The sequence below is a fragment of the Erinaceus europaeus genome, chromosome 14, assembly GCF_950295315.1.
Source record: "Erinaceus europaeus chromosome 14, mEriEur2.1, whole genome shotgun sequence".
Classification (NCBI taxonomy): Eukaryota; Metazoa; Chordata; class Mammalia; order Eulipotyphla; family Erinaceidae; genus Erinaceus; species Erinaceus europaeus.
Window position 1 is genome coordinate 11,269,148 of NC_080175.1, and position 20,889 is coordinate 11,290,036.

The window sequence follows — 20,889 nt, forward strand, 5'->3', positions numbered from 1 at the left end:
AAATTTCCCTATCTTTATTTACAAGCTTTAAAAACTGTAGTATGTGCCAAGAATTCACAAAACAGGGGATTTCTATTAGCTTGAATGCTGCATAATCAATGCTGTAGAAACACTTCTGTTAGTGAATAAATGATGAAGTTTTAACAGAAAAGATGTACAGTCAACAAAAACTCAACAAACTACATAACCAACAACAACCCTAGAAGTGGAGATTTTCATATTTTATAAATGTTAAAAAAAAAGATACAGGTTGATTCAGATATAGAATTATTTTCCTGGTATTTTCCACAATCGCTAGAATTGAGATCTTTCCATTTCTGGTGTGTTCAATGCCAAGTAAATGTAGATTGTTTTCACAGTGTAGGCTGGATAGCAATACTTGTTATTTTCCTAGAGGGTAACTATTTTAAATAATATTACACCCCTACAAGTACTTAATTACCCCTACAAGTACTTAAGGACATATTTATAAAAATATTTCTAATTATAAATACTGAGAAACTCTTGCACATCTATAAATGGGAGAAAGAATATATAAATATGCCATGTCCTAAATTATGGTGATGTTGGGTATTATACAGCAAATCCAAACAAAGGGATTTTTCAAAGTTAACCCGATTACCAAATAATGTGATTATAACAATAACTATCTGTTGTCTTCTTGAACCCTAAGACAGCAGAAACCTCACATTTCCTCTCTAGAACCTATATTTCCCCCAGTCCTGGAACCTTAGAGTGGGGTGTACTTCCCCTGCATGCTTCTCTTAATTCATACCAAAGAATATTGCATCCACTGATCCCAATCTAATCAACGCAATGAGTACCACCTCAGCATGCTTCACTTCAGACTGTGTCCAGAGACTTCAGGTGTGGAATGACAACCCTTCAGCTTCATTACTCTACCACCAGGTTCCAGATGCCAGCATGATGTTGACCAGACTTCCCTGGACAGACAACCCCACCAATGTGTCCTGGAGCTCTGCTTCCCCAAAGCCCCACCCTACTAGGGAAAGAGAGAGGCAGGCTGGGGGTATGGATTGACCTGTCAATGCCCATGTTCAGCAGGGAAGCAACTACACAAGCCAGACCTTCCACCTTCTGCATCCCACAATGACCTTGGGTTCATACTCCCAGAGGGATAAAGAATAGGAAAGCTATCAGGATGGAATACAGAGTTCTGGTGGTGGGAATTGTGTGGAGTTGTACCCCTCATAACCTACGGTTTTGTTAATGTTTCCTTTTTTAAAAATAAATAAATAAATAAATAAATAAATAAATAAATAAGCCATGTCCATACAGTGGCATTAAAAAGACTGGAAGTGATTAGTGCAAGTTAACATAGGAAATGTCTGTAATATTTGTATAAAGCACATTACAAATCAGTAAGTGTGAGCCTATCATCCTTTCTTTTGGCAAACACACACACACACACACACACACACACATATATATATATATATATATATATATATATATACACACACAAACAGAAAGGATACATATTAAACTTCTAGCAGTGGCTACATGTGTTCTTGACAAGGTGATGAGGGGAAAGATAAATGTTTCATAGTTTTGTTGTGAATATTTTAATCAACATAGCATACTCTATAATTTTTAACAATATCTATACATAAAATATGTAAAATTAAACAGGCAAAATAAAAACCTGCTGTACAGATAAACATACTTATCTGTATATGTTTTAGAAGGGTTTGAAGTATTTTAATGTCATTGTGTGTTTATATCTTATCAATCTATAACTTGCCAATGTGACCTCTATGGACACCTTAACTGGATGACTTTTCCATTGAATCGCCAACAACACTGATTTATTACAGCATCTAAATGCATTTAGAGTCTCTCAGTAGCTGAAGTGTATTAACGTCTGTGTAGTTTCCATTGCAAATATGCTCTTCACAAAACCACGCTACCTTCAAACATTCAGAAAGGAGAATCCCGTGCTGTTGACTTTGCAGCTTCCTTTTTGAAATAAGTCTCTGTTGTAGTAAATAAACACTTACATAGGTTATAAAAAAAAGGTTATACCATTCCAAGGAAGAGATTTTTGTGAGTAGAAAACTACTTGAAATGTTCCAAGTTGCCATGCTTCTACTTGGAATAGATTAAAAAAAAAATGTGATCAAGAGCTGTATTTGCGTGGTCCTGATGTTGGCTAATGATTAACAAGTCATAGGTGCTATGAGTTGGAAGGAGAATGGTAACTAATACTCTTTCTCCCTGCTTGAGAAATAAGAAAAGCAGAAAAGATTTAAGATGCTACATTTACAACTAATACAGTAGATACCGAATAATGTAGCTTATATCTACAGGCAAGGGACTTAACTAATATTGAACCCCAGAGTGAGACTAACCACTAAAGGCAAAAGCAGATGCTAAAAACTTTCTCTCATAGAGTACCAACACTATTAGAGTTAGGGATGGAGGAACAGAATTAGATATATGCTTATGGAGAAAGGGCAATTTCCAAAGAAATAGAAAAAATAAAGGGGTAGAATCCAATTTACCTTCTCAAATTCATTGATCTTCTGGAGTCATTTCTCTTTGCTTTAAGAGAGGAGGGCACAGGATGAGTAGTAAGGCTTTTTGATTATTTGTAGTAAAGCTTTATCTACATAAAAAGCAAAGTTTGGAGTGGAAGAAATTCCACAGAACTATCCAAGTGGTTAAAGTGCATCATGTCTGCAAAGAACACTGAAAATACATGAAGATTCTGTAGTGAAAATAAAATTATAGAGAGATCCAAAGTGGATCAACTGATTATTTAACACTACGTGTACTACACTGTGATAAATACAAATGCTGACAGAAAAATGTTCAAGAAGTAAGAGACAGTTCGTAGTTCATTGAGAGAGACTCATTTACATAGCTAGGTAGGATACAATGAATGATAGACATAACAGAATTATGAACACATTCTTTTTTGAACACAGAGAAAGGAACAGAGGAAAACTTTTGTCATATATTCATTATTCCTCTACATATTTATTCAAGATCCATTGTGAGTAGCTCTTATACTAAAGTATTAGACCACTGTACATAAAGTAGGGCCATCTCTCCATTGTCATTTCTATCAGGAACAACAAAATAGACCCCTTTGAGGGCCCCATTGGACCTTGCCCTCAAGTTGGATCAAAAATAGTAGAGAATGTTCCATCCTCCAAAGGGAGGATGGACAACACACTCTATGCTACACCTGAGGAAGATGGGTCCTGATATTGGGGCAGCTTGGAATGTTCTTACTCATCACAGATCACAGAATGTGAGCTCAGATCTACAGGGATGCTGAGGTCACATAGGCTCCTAAGCTGAATATGGGCCCCAGATCACATCAAATCGATGGGGTTTACAATCAGCAATATTTATACCCTTTCCCCATATTTGGGAACTACCCTCTTCCCTGATCCATCTTTCTGGTCCTTCTGCCAGCCATGACATCATCTCCCCAGATAATAATTAGGATCCACTTGCATATCAGATTTCAGGCTCAGGCAAAAAAAAAAAAAACATAAAAAAAACTAGTATAACCACAGAACCTTTGGAATATAACTAAAATATACCTACTAGCTATCTACAAAACGGAGACCGCCCCCGCCCCCAACTCATCATCTGCACTATTCCAGCCTTTAGGTCCATGATTGGTCAACAATTTGTTTGGCTCTGTATGTTAACTCTCTTTTCAACCTCCAGGTTCCAGATGCTAACATGATGTTGACCAGACTTCCCTGGACAGACAACCCCACCAATATGTCCTGGAGCTCCGCTTCCCCAGAGCCCCACCCTACTAAGGAAAGAGAGAGGCAGGCTGGGAGTATGGATTGACCAGTCAACACCCATGTTCAGCGGGGAAGCAATTACAGAAGCCAGACCTTCCACCTTCTGCATCCCACAATGACCTTGGGTTCATACTCCCAGAGGGATAAAGAATAGGAAAGCTATCAGGGGAGGGGATGGGATAATGGGATACGTAGTTCTGGTGGTGGAAATTGTCTTGTCCTATGGTTTTTTTCAATGTTTCCTTTTTATAGATAAAAAGTTTTTTAAAAAAGACTCCAGCCATTTATATAACCCTATGGGGGGGATTATTATGAATTAACCCAACCTCTGACTTGGGAGCTACTCATAGCAATATTCAACAAGTTAACTGTCTTAAAATGTGTTAATTAATGAGTCCACATGTCAGAGTTGAATTTTTTAAATACACAGACATGTTAGTTTTTATAAATAGGCAAAGATTTCCTACAGCAAAGACCATTCAACTATTCTGAATATAAAGAACCAGTTCTCTCCACTAACAGATGGTGTTAAAATAGAGTCCAACAAATAACCTAAACATAGCGGATTAACTAAAAAAAAATTAATCACTATAAATAATACAGACAGAATAAAATATGTATTAAACTTGTCTAAGTGCTAAAAGCAGAAACAATAAAGTCTTAGAGGTGTGATAATATCAACACTAACTTTTTGTGATTGCTTTCTACAAGTTTAAGATCAATAAAAATAAGAAGTAAAGTAATAATTTTTAAATAATACTGATTCTCAACTAGGGAGAACGTTTTGTTGTGTTGTGTCTTTTTATCTCATGGAGCCCAGGCCTCCTATGCTCCTTGCCCATCTGTTCTGTTGGGGAGGGGTGGTGAGAGGACTCAATGACACTGGAGCTTCATCAGGTGTTACTGTGGCACTCCCCTGTGATGCCAGGCTCAAATCAGGGCGCGCGCGCGCGCCCACACACACACACACACACACACACACACACACACACACACACACACACACGCAAGGCACATAGCCTATGTGGTTAGTTATTAGCTACCTCTAGGGACGATTTTGCCTACCCACATCTGCCCAGGGAAAGACTTAAGAATACAGAAAAGTCCTCCTACAACAAAGAATAACCTGGACTATAATATCAACAATGGGGAGTCGGGCAGTAGCACAGCGGGTTAAGCGCACGTGGCGCAAAGTGCAAGGACCCATGTAAGGATCCCGGTTCGAGCCCCCGGCTCCCCACCTGCAGGGGAATTGCTTCACAGGTGGTGAAGCAGGTCTGCAGGTGTCTGTCTTTCTCTCCCCCTCTCTGTCTTCCCCTCCTCTCTCCATTTCTCTCTGTCCTATCCAACAACCAGCGACATCAATAACAACAATAATAACTACAACAGCATTAAAAGACAACAAGGGCAACAAAAGGCAAAATAAATAAATAAAAATTTTAAAAAAGAAAAATATTAAAAAATCAACAATGGCTAGTTGGAGAAACTGGCAGTAAAAATAGTAGCATTCATGCACACCTAAAAACTTAGAGAAAGATGCTGACTATAGAATTTAGCGTATAGATAAATATGTAGATACGAAAGATTATTCTATTGTAAAATTGCAGTGGTAAACCCACTAATTTCACACCTTCAGGATGTGTCAAATCAACTCTTGCTAACACTACCTGCTTTTTGTTGTACTCACTGTAAGACATTAATGGCCCTCTTTCCTACGATCTCTATATTCCACACTTTGTCCTTCACTCTTGAAATAGCATTTAATGGTATGTAGCAATAAAAACTAAGCTACATGTATCAAAGAATTTAAAGTGGAAATTAATTAATATTGGCATTTAATTCAGTAACTGCTGAAACACAAAAAAATGGACAAGTACACAAGTCTGACATCTCTTTCTATCCAAATATCCTCTGCCCCAATCCGTCAAAGAAAAAGCATTCTCTAATAAATTTTAACCCAGGGCAAATTTATATCACTGAATGATAAACCCACGAAATAGGAGTTCATACTGAAAGTTCTTACACCAACTCTAGGATGCCAGTACGCCTTACCATTTTTAAAAGTACCAAAAAAATCAATATAGAAGCTTATTTTGCATCATACCCATCACCCAAGAGATTGATATTTTATGCTTATAAAACTTAAAATTAAATTGCAAATATTTTCTCACAATTTACTGAAATTATGACCTAAGGCTATACACTGCTAATTCGAAGCATTGATTCAGCTCTTGTGGATAGACTTCCTACATGATTTATGTGAAAGAAGGCTGCATTTCCTTCATATTCAATAATAAGATTTATCTTCTTATATTATGCTCAGAAAGTATAGGAACTTCTTTAAAATTAAATCTGCAAATATAACACTGAATTATTAATAAATGATAGTCAAATTAATAAACTGGGGCATCTTCTTGTGTATATGACTATGTCATTTCAAGCATCAACCATACTTTCATTATCAAAATTCATAAGAAGCATCTAAATATTTCACACAGAAAATATATTTTCATTCTCTGGATACAAAATCAGAGCTTATAAATTTCAAGAAAAAATAGTAGATTATAGTGTTTTCCCTCAGATTTAGAAAGATGAAAAGTAATTTCAAAAATGTCCTCCCCCAAACTAAGAAAAACATAAAACAAAACTCTGAAAGCAACATTTTATCTTAATTTATGGGGATGATAATAATAGGAGAGTCCACATGGTATACACAAGAATTTGACCTCAATATCAAAGCAATCAGTTGTAAAACTTATATTTAGCACTTTGTAGCCAGTGAGATGTTTATTTATTAGCATCTTTCAGATGACAAATAGAAAGCTATAATGATTTTATCTGAACCTTTTTCTTGAATTCCATGCACTTAGTTTTATCCTAAAATCTATTTGGCAACTTGAAAAACTGCCAGATTTTATACCAAAGCATAATAGGCAGCACTTACCTTAAGCATTCAGCATCATTTTGTGGCTTTTCATTGATTTTTATTTTTTCTTCCTCTAGGTATTTGGTAGTACAAATAGCTTCATTCTTTTTATCTTCAAACACTAAACAATTTAGAAAATTCTTACAATCGTTTAAAATTAAATATCATAGTTAATTTTATTTACTCATAGTAAAAACTTTTTTATATTTATTTATTTGTTTATTCCCTTTTGTTGCCCTTGTTGCTTTATTGTTATAGTTATTATTGTTGATGTTGTCATTGTTGGATAGGACAGAGAGAAATGGAGAGAGGAGGGGAAGACAGAGAGGGGGAGAGAAAGATAGACACCTGCAGACCTGCTTCACCACCTGTGAAGGGTCTCCCCTGCAGGTGGGGAGCTGGGGGCTCAAACTGGGATCCTTATGCCAGTCCTTGAGCTTTGTGTCACATGCGCTTAACCCGCTGCGCTATCACCTGACTCCCAGGAAAAACTTTTTTTCCTTGCTTTTTTAAATTATTTTTTATTTTTTATTTAAGAAAGATTAATTAACAAAACCATAGGGTAGGAGGGGTACAATTCCACACAATTCCCACCACCCAATCTCTATTTCCCACCCCCTCCCCTGATAGTTTTCCCATTCTCTATTCCTCTGGGAGCATGGACCCAGGGTCATTGTGGGTTGCAGAAGGTAGAAGGTCTGGCTTCTGTAATTGCTTCCTGCTGAACATGGGCATTGACTGGTCGATCCATACTCCCAGTCTCTCTCCAGGAAAAACTTTTAATTGAGTATTATATAAAACACATACTAAGGATTTTCTTCACTTTTGTATAACAAGGACATAAAGCTCTTAAATTCTGTGACATTAGAAATACAAGTTCTAACACTGATCAATTCAGTGTATTATCATATTTCCTTTTTATACTAATAACAGTACTATATCCCCAAACACTACATACTTTGAAATAGTAATCTGATACTATCGTGTGACTGTAACTATATTCATTGGCAAAATAAATCAACTCATAAAGGCAATACCTTTAAGTTTTTTCTGGAGAGCAAATAATTCTTGTAGTAATGCATTCTTTTGTTTTTGAAATTCATTTAGCTGGCTACAACTACTTTCCATTGACTTCATTTCTAGGGAAAATTGACAAAAACCTATTATAAGTATGTATGTTTTGCCTCAAATATATTGACAATTACAATTTTTTCTCATGTAGTAAAATCTAAAAAATAGTATTGGTCAATTTTAAAGTCCCAACTGGCTTCTCCTGAATACTTAGGAACTGTTTCTAATGATCTAATCAGACTCATCAAGAGTCAACAGGATACAAAACAATGGCAACTGAAGGTTAGACTAGCAAGAGACTTCAAACTATTGCCTTATCATTGAATATCATAAACTTCTCAATGAGATAATAAGAAAACCGTCTTAAAACTACAGCATATTCAAAATAATATCGTACTCGCAATGTGGCTACAGGCTTCTCCAATATTACTGATATCTTATGAGCGTTCTCCCTTATTTCTTTTCATCATTTTTTTCCCTTTTGTCGCCCTTATTGTTTATCATTGTTGTTGTTATTGCTGTCGGTGTTGTAGGATAGGACAGAGAGAAAAGGAGAGAGGAGGGGAAGACAGAGAGGAGGAGAGAAAGACACACCTGGAGAACGGCTTCACCTTCTGTCTGTGAAGCAACTCCCCTGCAGGTGTGGAGCCCGGGGCTCGATCCAGGATCCTTACTTCGGTCTTTGTGCTTCGCGCCATGTCTCCCTTATTTCCACAGTGAAATCTTTAGCACCCAGTAGTGGCGCACTCAGTTGAGAGCACAGGTTATCATACACAAGGGCCTGGGCTCAAGTCCTGGTTTCCAACCACTTTCAAAAGCAGTAAAATAGTGATGCAGATGTTTCTGTCGCCCTCTCTACCTTCCCTTCCCCTCTCAATTACTCTTTGTCCTATAAAATAAAAAAGGGGAGTCTGGCGGTAGCGCACAGGGTTAAAAGCACATGTGGCGCAAAGCGCAAGGACTGGCATAAGGATCCCGGTTTGAGCCCCCAGCTCCCCACCTGCAGAGGAGCTGCTTCACAGGCGGTGAAGCAGGTCTGCAGGTGTCTATCTTTCTCTCCCCCTCTCTGTCTTCCCCTCCTCTCTCCATTTCTCTCTGTCCTATCCAACAGCGATGACATCAATAGCAACAACAGTAATAACTACAACAACAATAAAAAAAAGCAAGGGCAACAAAAGGGAAAATAATAAAATATTTTTAAATGTTTAAAAATAAAAAATAATAAAATAATAAAGGACAAAATGGCTACTTGGAACAGTGAATCTGCAGTATAGGCACCAAGCCCCAGGGCTAACCCTGATGGAAACAATAACAACAACAATAATAATAATATCCACTGTAGTCTTTCAAAGATTTTATTCGTCTGTTGTAGCTTCTGAGAGTCCAATTACATATATCTATGGACAGAATGTTTGTAGCCGCCCAAAACTCACATATGAAAGAATAATATCCAATGCAATGGTATCTGGAGGTGAAGACTGGGCAGGACATAGGACAAAAGTGTAGAGCCCTTATGAGTGGAATTAGTTTTCTTATAAGAGGAAAGCTTGCTCTTCTCTATCCTCTGTGCTTTGTGAAGTTACAAATGATGACCATCTACACACCAGGAAGTGGGTTCATAAGTCTTAAACTTTCGTTAAATGTATTTCTAAATATTTTATTGTTTTTAATTATTTTATTATTTTTAATTATTATTTTTAATTATTTTATTTAATTTTAATTAATTTTAATTTATTTTTATTATTTTTTTATTTCATTCAGCAATCATTCATTAATAGTATAAAGAAATAGAGCTGAGATTTTGTATAATGATCCTATTGCCTACAACTTTGCTAAAATGTATTATTTCAAATAGTTTTTCCCTCAATTGCTTAAGATTTGCTATGTACAGTATTACCTTATTTTCAAATCAAGATAATAGTATCTCTTCCTTTGCAATTGCATGACCTCTATTTTTTCTTTTTTTATTTTATATTTATTCCCTTTTTATTGCCCTTGTTTTTTTATTGTTGTAGTTATTATAGTTATCTCGAAGGGAGATCTTTATCTTGCGCTTTGTACCACCTTCACTATTCTTTCTTTTTTCTTCTATTTTTTTTAATTTATTTTTTTTCATTGCCTCCAGGGTTATTGCTGGAGCTCGCTGCCTGCACTATGAATCCATTGATCCTGGAGGCCATTTTTCCCATTTCATTGCCCTTGCTGTTGTTGTTATTATTATTGTTGTCATTGCTATTATTGTTGTTAGATAGGACAGAGAGAAATACAGAGAGGAGGGGAGACAGAGAAGAAGAGAGAAAGACACCTGCAGAGCTGCTGCACTGCCTGTGAAGCAAACACTCTACAGGTGGGGAGGCGGGGGCTTGAACCCAGACCCCCGCACAGGTCCTTGCACTTCACACTATGTGCTCTTAACGGGCTGTGCTACTGCCAGACCCCCATGACCTCTACTTCTTCCTTTTTTATCTTGATGGGGAAAAAATTCCTTTTATCCAGAAAAAAAAGATTTCTTCTAGTTATTGTAGATATCTCTTATCTTGTTCTTGATTTTAGGCGGAAAACTTGCGTTTGTTCATCAAAAATGACATTAGAAATTTTTTTTCAAATATATCTTTTGTATCTCTTAATACTGCTGAGCAAAGTTAACAAAATTCCTGCTTCTTTAGCAAAGTTAACAAAATCCCAGTTTCTTTCAATATATAGTTTGTTCTGTCCTATCTCGTCTTCTGCAAAGACTAAGCACAAGTCACAAAATATGCGTTCTCCAATTTTCCTTATTTTTATTTTTAGTACAGCCAGATACTCATAAGTCTGGACCATCCCCCCCCCTTAAGAAAGAGATAGAGGAAATGAGACATACCACATAAATTTTTTTCTAAAAACAGTTAAATTTCTGGAAAAATCCATTAATTCAAAATAAGTCATTTCAGTTAGTGCCAGTGTTCTCATACCCATTTTCAAGATGTTTGCCTTTTTTTCTAAGTCAGATATTTCCATCTTAATGTTCTCTTTCATCAGTATCTCTCGTTTCTTTGTTAGATCATATTCAGTAGTGAAGTCTGTTACTTCCTTCATAAAACGTTCCTCCTCTTCTACTATTTTTTTCTTTGTAGTCTCCTGAAATGTAGAAATAAAAGATCAAATAGGTGTTAACTGTAATAACAGCTTTGTTAAATGATTTAAAGTACAATCATTTAGAGGCCCAGAAATTAGTTCACCCAATAGACCATACACTTTACCATGTGCAAGGACCTTGGTTCAAGACCCAGGCTAGCAGATAGGCACACCCTGCAATGACAAAGTTTCACATCTGGTGGACTGGTGCTGTGGTGTCTCTCCTCTCTCGGGGGAAGTTTAACAGAGTAATGGAATTGCACATACAGTAAAACCTGCTATTATCACAAAACATTGTTTCTCTAGGATTTGTTTTTTAAAAAGTAAGCTATTATACTACAATCAACATTCTTTTTTTTTTTTTTCTTCAGTGCTTGGGGTGTCATATATGTTCAATACCACCATGTCCAGGACAATTTTTCATTCTTTCTTATATCTAAAAGAATGATGAGCAGAGAAAAAGAGTGAGAGGAAAGTGAGACAGAGAGGAGGAAAAATACCGCAGTACCACCCAGCCATCTACAGAGCCTCCCAGGTGTTATGGTTCTTTCCATGGGCTCAAACTCAGGCTCTAGGCTAGTAAGGTGAGCTCTCTACTTGGGTAAGCTATTTTCTAGTCCCTAAATCAACTATTTTCACATTTAAAACTATGTCCTTGCGGCCACTATTTTCTAGTCCCTAAATCAACTATTTTCACATTTAAAACTATGTCCTTGTGGATTTGTTAGCTTGGAGTCCTGGATTTGAACTCAGCATCATATTTGCCACAATGATGCTCTGGTTCTATCTCTCTCCCTGTCTCTCATTAATAGATGAATAAGATCTTTAAAAAATAGTCTTAATGTTTTGGGAGGACTTTTTTTAAAGATATTTTTAAAACTTTCATTATTTAATTTGATAGAAGAGAGAGAAACTGAGAGGGAAGGGGAATAGAGAGGGAGAGAAAAGCCAGCAAGATGCAGGTGCTACCATGATTCCAATGTGAGCTCTCTGGGCAGACAACTTCACCAATGTGTCCTGGAACCTCACCTCTCCAGACCCCTACTCGACTAGGAAAAGACAGAAACAGGCTGGGGGTATGAATCAACCTGTCAATGCCCGTGTCCAGTGGAGATACAAGTACAGAAGCCAGAACTGCCACCTTCTGTACCCCATAAAAATTTAGCGCATACTTCCAGTGGGGCAAAATGATAGGGAAAGATAAACAGAAGGCTCTAAAGTCCATCTCCATCAGGACTTGGATACAGAAGAGAAAAAAAAAAAGAAGGCCATTTGGAAATATTAATGGATGTAGGTGTTATTTAGAAAGGAAGGGAAGATAGGACCATGGAAAAGAATGGGGAACTATATATATATACATACACACAGATAGTTATAGAAATAATAGTCAATCCATATCTGTGATCTCTTGGGAGAACTACTGTAGCTTCCAGTGGATGGAACAAGAATACAGAACTCTTGCAGTTTGGAACCATGCAGAATTATACCTGTTATCTTATAAATTTACAAATCAATATTAAGTCACTAATAAAATTAAAATTAAAAATTAAAATTAAATAGAGAGGGCGAGAAAGGCAGAAAGACACCTGCAGCATTGCTTTGCCACTTGTGAAAATTTCCCTTTGTAGACAGGGACTGGGGGCTTGAACCTGGGTCCTTGCACATGGTAACATGCACTTAACTAGGTGTGCCACTGCCTGGCTTCTGCAGAGTACTACTGATGCTGAATCTCTCACTTATCATTTTATACAAATTTTTCAATTACACTTGTAACATTACATGCCATTTTTGTAATTATAAACTAAAACTGGGTGGTAAAATGACTGCATGATCAAAGTTAAAAATGAAAACCTACAATCAGAAGAATCACTGTTTTATTTTTAAAAGACAGAAATTAACACAAACAAGATAATCCTTTAAATGTAAGCAATGAATAAATTAATTTCAATGTGGTTCTAAATAATAGTTTACATTTCATGAAATATTGACACATGATATAAAAATTACATTTCTGAACACTGTTAGAATCTATACCTTTTTTTTTATAGTGAAAGAAGCTGGACATTACTGCATATTTCTACTTTCCCCTAAAAAATAAATCAAGTAATTATTAACAACATTTTGAGATATTCCTAAATTGGTTCTGTTAGTTAAAAGTACTGAGTTAGCTCTCTAATTTACAAAGATAAAATAAAACTTAAAAATTGTTTCCCCTACATCCTTAAACATAGCAAATCAAAGTCAATCTCTAGCTCCCAACAGCCCATTAAAGCTACAATTCTTGAGGGCCAGGGAATTAACTCAGCAACTCAACGCACATGTGTTAGGCTCTGGTTTTGATTGCCAGCACCATGTGGAAACAGCAAGAGCCTCATAGGTAGTGCATCCATTCTTTGCTCCTTTTCTCATTAACTTTCTCTTTCTTTCCCTCTCACTGTGTGTCTCTCATTTAAAAACTTTAGTAAAGGTTAACTACAGAGACAGTTCAGTGACACACATTATGTGAGCACTTGGCTTCTATCTCCAGCAGTACATTAAAAATAAATCATATGTAAAAAGGCTTTAAATTAAAAAAATAAAAATAAACTTGAAGCCTAAGTAACTCAGATCAGTTTTACTGTTTCTTTTATGCTCAGTGGAATTGCAAATGATTTCTTTTTAAATTTTTTTATATTTATTTATTTACCCTTTTGTTGTCCTTGTTTTTATTATTGTAGTTATTATTGTTGTTGTTATTAATGTCATCATTGTTAGGTAGGACAGAGAGAAATGGAGAGAGGAGGGGGAAGACAGAGAGAGGGAGAGAAAGATAGACACCTGCAGACCTGCTTCACTGCCTGTGAAGTGACACTCCTGCAGGGTGGGGGGCCGGGGTCTCGAACTGGGATCCTACAACGGTCTGCAAATTATTTCTATATTATATTCCTGCCAACAGAATTCTTTCAAATTATGTCCCTATAGCAACTAATTTTAAATAACACTTAATACTTTTATTTATCTGCTAATATGTAGATGGAAGATCTTCTCAGGGTACACCTAAGGGTATTGGAATCATTTTGACACAATTAGCAAAACAGTTCTTCCTAAGTGGCTGCAGACTTACAAAGGTTCGGAGAAGCAAATTTCTTTGGTTTGCAATCTCACTGCACTGCCTTTCTAAGGCATTTTCATGAGTCTTCAGAAGCTCTAAGAGGAAAGATTTTTCAGAAAACTGATAAACCTGTGAAGTGAAAAAAACAGAAATCAGAATGAAAAACTTAGACATTTTAGGGTGACCCCAACATACAGCAGATCTGTGTTGCATAAAACATCTCCTGTGCTAAGTTTCAAAATATAAAAAAAAAACTTCACATTAAACATCTTATTTCACATGTCCTTAGAATTTCATAAGTGCTTTATCATTACAGTTTTTGTGGGGGTTTTTTGTTTTTGTTTTTTTTAACATCATCTAGTCTCTCACTAAGGGCAGAAAAATGTGTTTTATTTTTCCCTTTTCAATACCTACCACATTTGTTATATTAGGTACTAGAGTTTTTGTCAACATACACTGAAATCTGCTTCAAGACAGCTTGTTTTAAAGAACAAATTCCTATTCTCATCACTTATCAGGAAGACATGGATGAGTAACTCATTTATACAATATGACTATAATATAATGAGGTAAAAACTACAACCAAAGGCAAAAACCCTACCCCATAACTACAGTTACACTAAATAAAGCACAAATGTGTTAAAGTCCTAAGGTGGGTTTTGAGAACTCATTTTTAATTTCAGTACCTCATTTGGTTCTAACTAGGAAAGATATAATAAAAATTAATATTAGATATATAACTGTTATTTCATCTGGATCATAAAGAATAACATCTCCTGAGATCATGAATATTAAAATGAAACTCAGGAAGCTTTAATAGAGAAAAACTAAAAATGATGCCAAACTGGAAATAATCATTCCACTAGACTCAGTACTGGCCCTCATAAGAAAGCATCGCTTCTAGTTTGAGGCTGTTCCAATCTTCACAGAGAAAAGAAAAAGGAAATAAATTCAACTTAAATTGCAGAAAGCAAGATTTATGTTAGCTATAAGAACTACCTCAAGGTGAGAGGCAGGTTGTGAAATCTCTGTCCCAGAAGATATTGAATAGTAAAGAGCTTAAGAATAGTCCAGTCCACAGGCTAAGGGGTGGCTAAAAGGTATTTTCACATGATATGACTAAGAAGTTCTGAAAAATATTCATATTAAAAAGTATCTAAAATAAAACTGAAAATACGATCTTACATTTTTATAATACCATAGCACATCTTCCCACACCTTCAGCACTTGGTGCTGTTTCCATTAACTCTTAAAATATCAATAGAAGAAAATTCGAGAGAGATACATTTCCATGACCAGAGGAACTCAAATTAAATATGCTTTTAAAATGGGGGGGGGGGTAGGTAGAATGGGGCAGTTGTTAATTCACAGTCTGGAAGGGCAAAAATTATATATATGTAGCCAGATCCACAAAATCATATAGAAATGGGTAGCAATAATGAACAAAAGTATGATCATGGATTCTACCACATTTAGAATAAAAAGGAATTTCAGCCTGACTAGTACATACTGTATAACTAAGAGTAAAATGAGTTCTACAGGAACTAAATACTTTTGCAAAGACTTTATAGTTAGCAAGGTCAAATACAGAAATAAAATTCAGGTTTCTTGACTTTTTTTTCTAAGTCGCGATACTGTGCTTCGCAAGTGCCCCAGCTGGTATAGAGCATGAGGATCCAGGTTTGAGTCCTGGACCACCGTGTGGGAGCACCTGCAGGAGTAAGGGGAAGCTTCATGAGTGGTGGAGCCATGTTTTAGTGTCTCTCCTCTCTCTTCTTCTCTGTCTCACTCTCTATCTGAAAAAAAGAGAAAAAAATGGCCACCAGGAATTCATGCAAACATTAAGTCCAAGCAATTACCCTGATATGAGAACTATTTGAAAGTAAAATACAGAGACATTTCTCCAACTAAAAGAGACTGTACTTTCTGGTCACTGTGGGGGTTGAAGTTATGCAAATTTAAGAAACAGAAAAAACATTGAATACTAGGTCCATCAGACCTCACTAAAAGGTAATTGAGAGTATATGCCCAACTCTTAAGAGTTGTTATCATAGGCATAAATAACCAACAAAATGCACTGATACCAAATAATGGCTGAATATAAGATACTAGTTGGACATTTCATATATCTTCCAAAGTAAAAATAAAAATCCTGAATTCTGATAGTTGCTATTATTGTTTCACTGCAAATGACTTCTGGAAGACTCACAAATGAAGAAAGACTGCTTACCCAACTGATAAATTTTAAACTAAAACTTCATCAAGGCTGTTATTCAACTTCAGAAAAGTTTTCTTTAAGGGATTCAGAAATTAAGGTGTTCTGTTCAAACTATTACCAGTTAAAACCCAAAATTACCATTGAGCTCATGTCCCCTTTCTTGAAAGAGAACATAAAAATATTAAGAAAAAAATGGACATTGGGTGGTGGGAATTGTGTGGAGTTGTACCCCTCCTACCTTATGTTTTTGTTCATTAATCCTTTCTTTAAAAAATTTTTTTTTAAATATTAAGAAAAATGTATTAGACATGTTGATATTGAATAGTAATGTCATAGCTCAAATAATTAAACCTACTTACCTAAAAAATGAAAAATAGACAGTTATTCAGAGGTTTATAAGGCTAAGTTTCTTCTTCAACTAAAATTCATTGTGAATTATCCTTTTAAGATCTTTTGTTCTTATTACCAAACTGTTCTCTTTCGTCCCACTGCCTGTCTTATATAGTCTTTATTTTTTCACTTTCACATTTGTGTATTTTTACCAAACTAGAAAATTCCCACAGCCATTAGTTACATATCAGAGAACATTAGTTTTTTAATTCACTTAAGATCTATGATGAAGTATTTAATATAAAAAAAGAAATGCCAAGTAGGAGACACAGTACAATAAACTAAGGCAGGGATTTGGAAAAATCTAAATCAAAACAGCCAGGAAATTGTAGATACTATAATATGCTGATTCGTATGTTGAGGACAGCAATAAATCACGATTGCAGAAGTTTCCTGGAGGTCTGATGCCACTAACAGAGAGTCTTCCTATTTTAGGGGAACTAAAGGGACAGAAACTTTTGGACAGGACAGTTCCTTTCAACCAAGTATAAATTATTAACCCAAAGAACTACAATAGCCCTTCAAGGCTACCTATTTGCTGAACACTTAATGTATGGTTCTCTTTGCTGTTCCTATAATCACAACTATTTACATTCTTTCAACTATCATTTCAAAGCACACCTGTTGATGCAGAATCTCAAGTAAACATTCCAAATTTAACCTCACACATGTTGAGGTTCATAAGGAGAGGTCATTTCATAGAACAATTATCACCAGAAACTTCTCTTATGTTGTAAAAGTGATCAGCATTGCAAAGATACTATAGAAAAGATATGAAACTGAGAATTAAAAATATTTTTGAACATTTCACTGGTCAGATTCAACTTGAGATGCAGTCTTATATGGTTAGTTGTCTAAACACCTTATGATAAATTAAAAACTATTCATCTGTGCTGGGAAGACAGCATAATCGTTAGTCAAAAAGAACTTTCATGCCTGAGGCACCAAAGTTCCAGGTTCAATCCCTTGCACCAGCATAAGCCAGACTTGAGCAGTGCTCAATAAAAAATAAAAAATAAAGTAAAAATTTAACTAATAAATAAATAAATACTGATATTTTCTTCTAAGTTACCAGAGACCCCAAGGTATTACAAACAAAAAACAAAAAGGTGGGAAATTCCTAGTAGCAATAATTCAAATTTCTTTTTCTCACCTCTCTCTACAAATAAAAAGAAAATATTTCCAGAATCAAATACAGAAACTTTGTCAGGGAATACTGATGTTTGAGAACATTTTAATTTATAGCAGTGCCAACACTCTGGTTAATTCTGCTTTTTTTCAGCACTAAAAATTCTTTTTCCTCCTTTCCCAGTTTTATTACTCTTGGGATATTCAATTTTTCAACAGAGCTCTCGTTTTCCCAGTGAGCTGACTTATCTGGTCAACTAGGTCAGTTTCAGCATAGCCATGATTTGTGACTCTTCACTATTCTTACTGCCTGGGTGCCTTTAGGTATATCTCTACCAGAAAAGCTTGAAAATTGAAAATGGCTGAGGATTTTAAATTGATGTTTAGGTCCAAGAAAGCAAAGTACAAAGCTTCTCTTTGCTGCGGTTACTATTGTTTCAAATAATTTGAGCCTTTAGAAACTAATGTTTTACTGATTAAATGTTCTACCCAACAGTGTAATAGGAAATTTCACACAAGAAAGCATAAAGAGAATTTGTTATTCACAACAAGGCAGTTGGGGAAAGGAATGAGTTTACTATGACTGATAAAAGACATTTGAAATACTATGTTACATTGATGCAAAATTTTTTTTTGAAATAAGCACATTTCTCAGTCGCAGATGTTGTGCTTAAAGAAAAACTCACTATGGCATAATCATCCTAATACAGTAAGAGAAGTTCCAATCCTAGAAGATATTGGTAGTTACAATGGCTTAAGCCTTACAATGATTTCCATTCCTTTATCTCTTCTCCAGCTCTCGGTCTCCCAGTCTCTCCCCAATCAGTCCTCTCTAGTCACACTGTCATCTGGAGAGTCCTAGAACAAACCAGACACACTGTCTCCTGAAGCTGAACTAACTGCTCTCTGCCTAGAAATCTTTTTAAACTCAGAAACAGAAGTGTTGTGCCTAAGCTGCCAAGCTCCCAATTTGATGCCAGCCACCCGTGAGCACGTCGCTTTAGTCCTGGGAATCTCTCCTTCACCCCTTGACTGTCCACGAGCCGTGTGTGTCTACTCAATTGTGGCTCTGTGAGTTTCCAAAGAAATCCTGGTTGTATTTTGTTGAGTTTTCAGGTGATTTCATTGCTTTTCCTAGCTGACTATGGAGCAAAAATGAGTCTGTTGCCACTCCATTGGTATGCCTCTGGAAGTCCAAAAGTATATTTTCAAGTTACGAACAATAAATAGAAAAAAAAAAAAAAAAGGAAACGATTCCATGCACAATAGCATAGGTAAAAACAAAAGCAAATTTAAAATATACCTATATAAAAAGTCTGGGGAGCTGGGTGGTAGCGCAGCGGGTTAAGTGTACATGGCGCAAAGCGCAAAGATCAGCAGCGTAAGGATCCAGGTTCGAGCCCCCAGCTCCCCAACTGCAGGGGGGTTGCTTCGCAAGCGGTCTGCAGGTGTCTGTCTTTCTCTCCTCCTCTCTGTCTTCCCCTCTTCTCTGGATTTCTCTCAGTCCCAGCCAATAACAAACACAACAAGTGCAACAAAATGGGAAAAATAGCCTCCAGGAGCAGTGGATTCGTAGAGCTGGCACTGAGCCCCAGCAATAACCTGGAGGCAAAAAAAAAAAAAAAGGAAAAGAAAAAGAAAAAATGTCTGAATGAAAAGATACATATATATTGGGAAGATATGCTGTGTTCTTGATGCAACTATTCCAAGCTATAAATACCTTAATTCTTCCTAAGTACCACATTAATTTAGTAATTTCAGTTTCAATAATTTAGGTTTATTTTATTGTAATATGACAAAATACATCTTGAATTTATCTATAAAACAAACACTGAAAATAACAAAAAAATGGAAAAAGGAACTGTTCTTCTAGGAGTCAAAGACATTTTAAAATGAATGTAGTGAAATGAATGTGGCTCAGAGAATAGTACACAGTATCTAAAGATACATGTGTGTGTGTTTGTGTGTGTGTGTGAGAGAGAGAGAGAGAGAGAGATACAGACAGAGAGACAGAGAGAGAGATTACTGTATCATAAAGATGCTACTTGCAATCAATGTGGAATCAGAACCAGTTAAAAATGAATATGCAGGCTGGTGAAAGAGCTCATTTAGATAGTAAAAGCCCCAAAGAAGGTTTCAGCACTCTCTCTCCGCCTCTCTGCCTCACTCTGTCTGAAAAAGTCAGCCTAGAATGGTGAAGTCCCAGAGATGACTGGTGATGATGATGACGTCAATAATAAACCTTTTTGTTTAAAATCATAGAGAGGTACCAGGAAAGAACACCTGAGTATAGGCAATGTCTTAGCAGGCACAAGCTGTAGATATGAACCCTGGCACTATATAGGAGCGTCACGGACAATACTAGGAGGGATTCCATGAACGATGCTTTAATACTTGTCCCTCGTTCCGCTCTGTGTCTCCCATTACACATGCAGGCGCGCGCGCACACACACACACACACACACACACACACACACGCACGCACGCACGCACGCACGCACGCGCTAAACATCTTTTGAAAAGAGTGAAAAAGACAGTCTGGGATAGTACTGTGTATATATAAATCTTGGGTTCAGTGGAAGAAAGAAAAAAAGGGAAGAAGAAAGAGGGAATGGGCAGTGGTGCACATGGTTGAGAGCACACATTACAGTGTGAAAGGGCCCAGGTTCAATGCCCCAGTCCCCATCTGCAGGGGGGATAAGCCTCACAAGTGGTGAAACAGTGCTGCAGATGTCTCTCTGTCTCTCCTCCTCTTAATTAATCCCCCCTCCCTTCTCAATTTCTCTCTGTCTCTCTCCATAATAAATAATTTAAAAATTAACAAAAAAAAGGGAGAAAGAATTAAAGAGAGTGAAGGAGGGAAATAGGGGAAGGAAGGTAGGGGGGAAGGGAAGAAGATGACAAGCATGCAAAGTATTGGGAAAAGACATTGTTTAAAATCTTGAAGGGGGCAGGCTGGGTGGAGGCTGGGTGGAGGCTGGGCGGAATCTGGGTGGTGGCTGGGTGGAGGCTGAGTGGAGGCTGAGTGGAGGCTGGGTGGAGGCTGAGTGGTAGCTGGGTGGAGGCTGGGTGGAGGCTGAGTGGTAGCTGGGTGGAGGCTGGATGGAGGCTGGGTGGAGGCTGGGCGGTGACTGTGTGGAGGCTGGGAGGAGGCTGG

At 36.7% G+C, this 20,889-nt stretch overlaps 1 protein-coding gene across 1 annotated transcript in view; it reads right to left on the bottom strand.

Annotated features, from left to right (window-relative positions):
• Window positions 1-20,889, bottom strand: part of CCDC172 (coiled-coil domain containing 172) — a 66,702-nt gene that overhangs the window by 15,203 nt on the left and 30,610 nt on the right. Inside the window, exons 3-6 of the mRNA XM_007519964.2 lie at window positions 14,009-14,125; window positions 10,743-10,908; window positions 7,758-7,859; window positions 6,739-6,841 (exon numbers count right to left, since the gene is read on the bottom strand). Coding sequence (XP_007520026.1) covers window positions 6,739-6,841; window positions 7,758-7,859; window positions 10,743-10,908; window positions 14,009-14,125 — 488 coding nt within the window. The remainder of the gene's footprint in view (window positions 1-6,738; window positions 6,842-7,757; window positions 7,860-10,742; window positions 10,909-14,008; window positions 14,126-20,889) is intronic.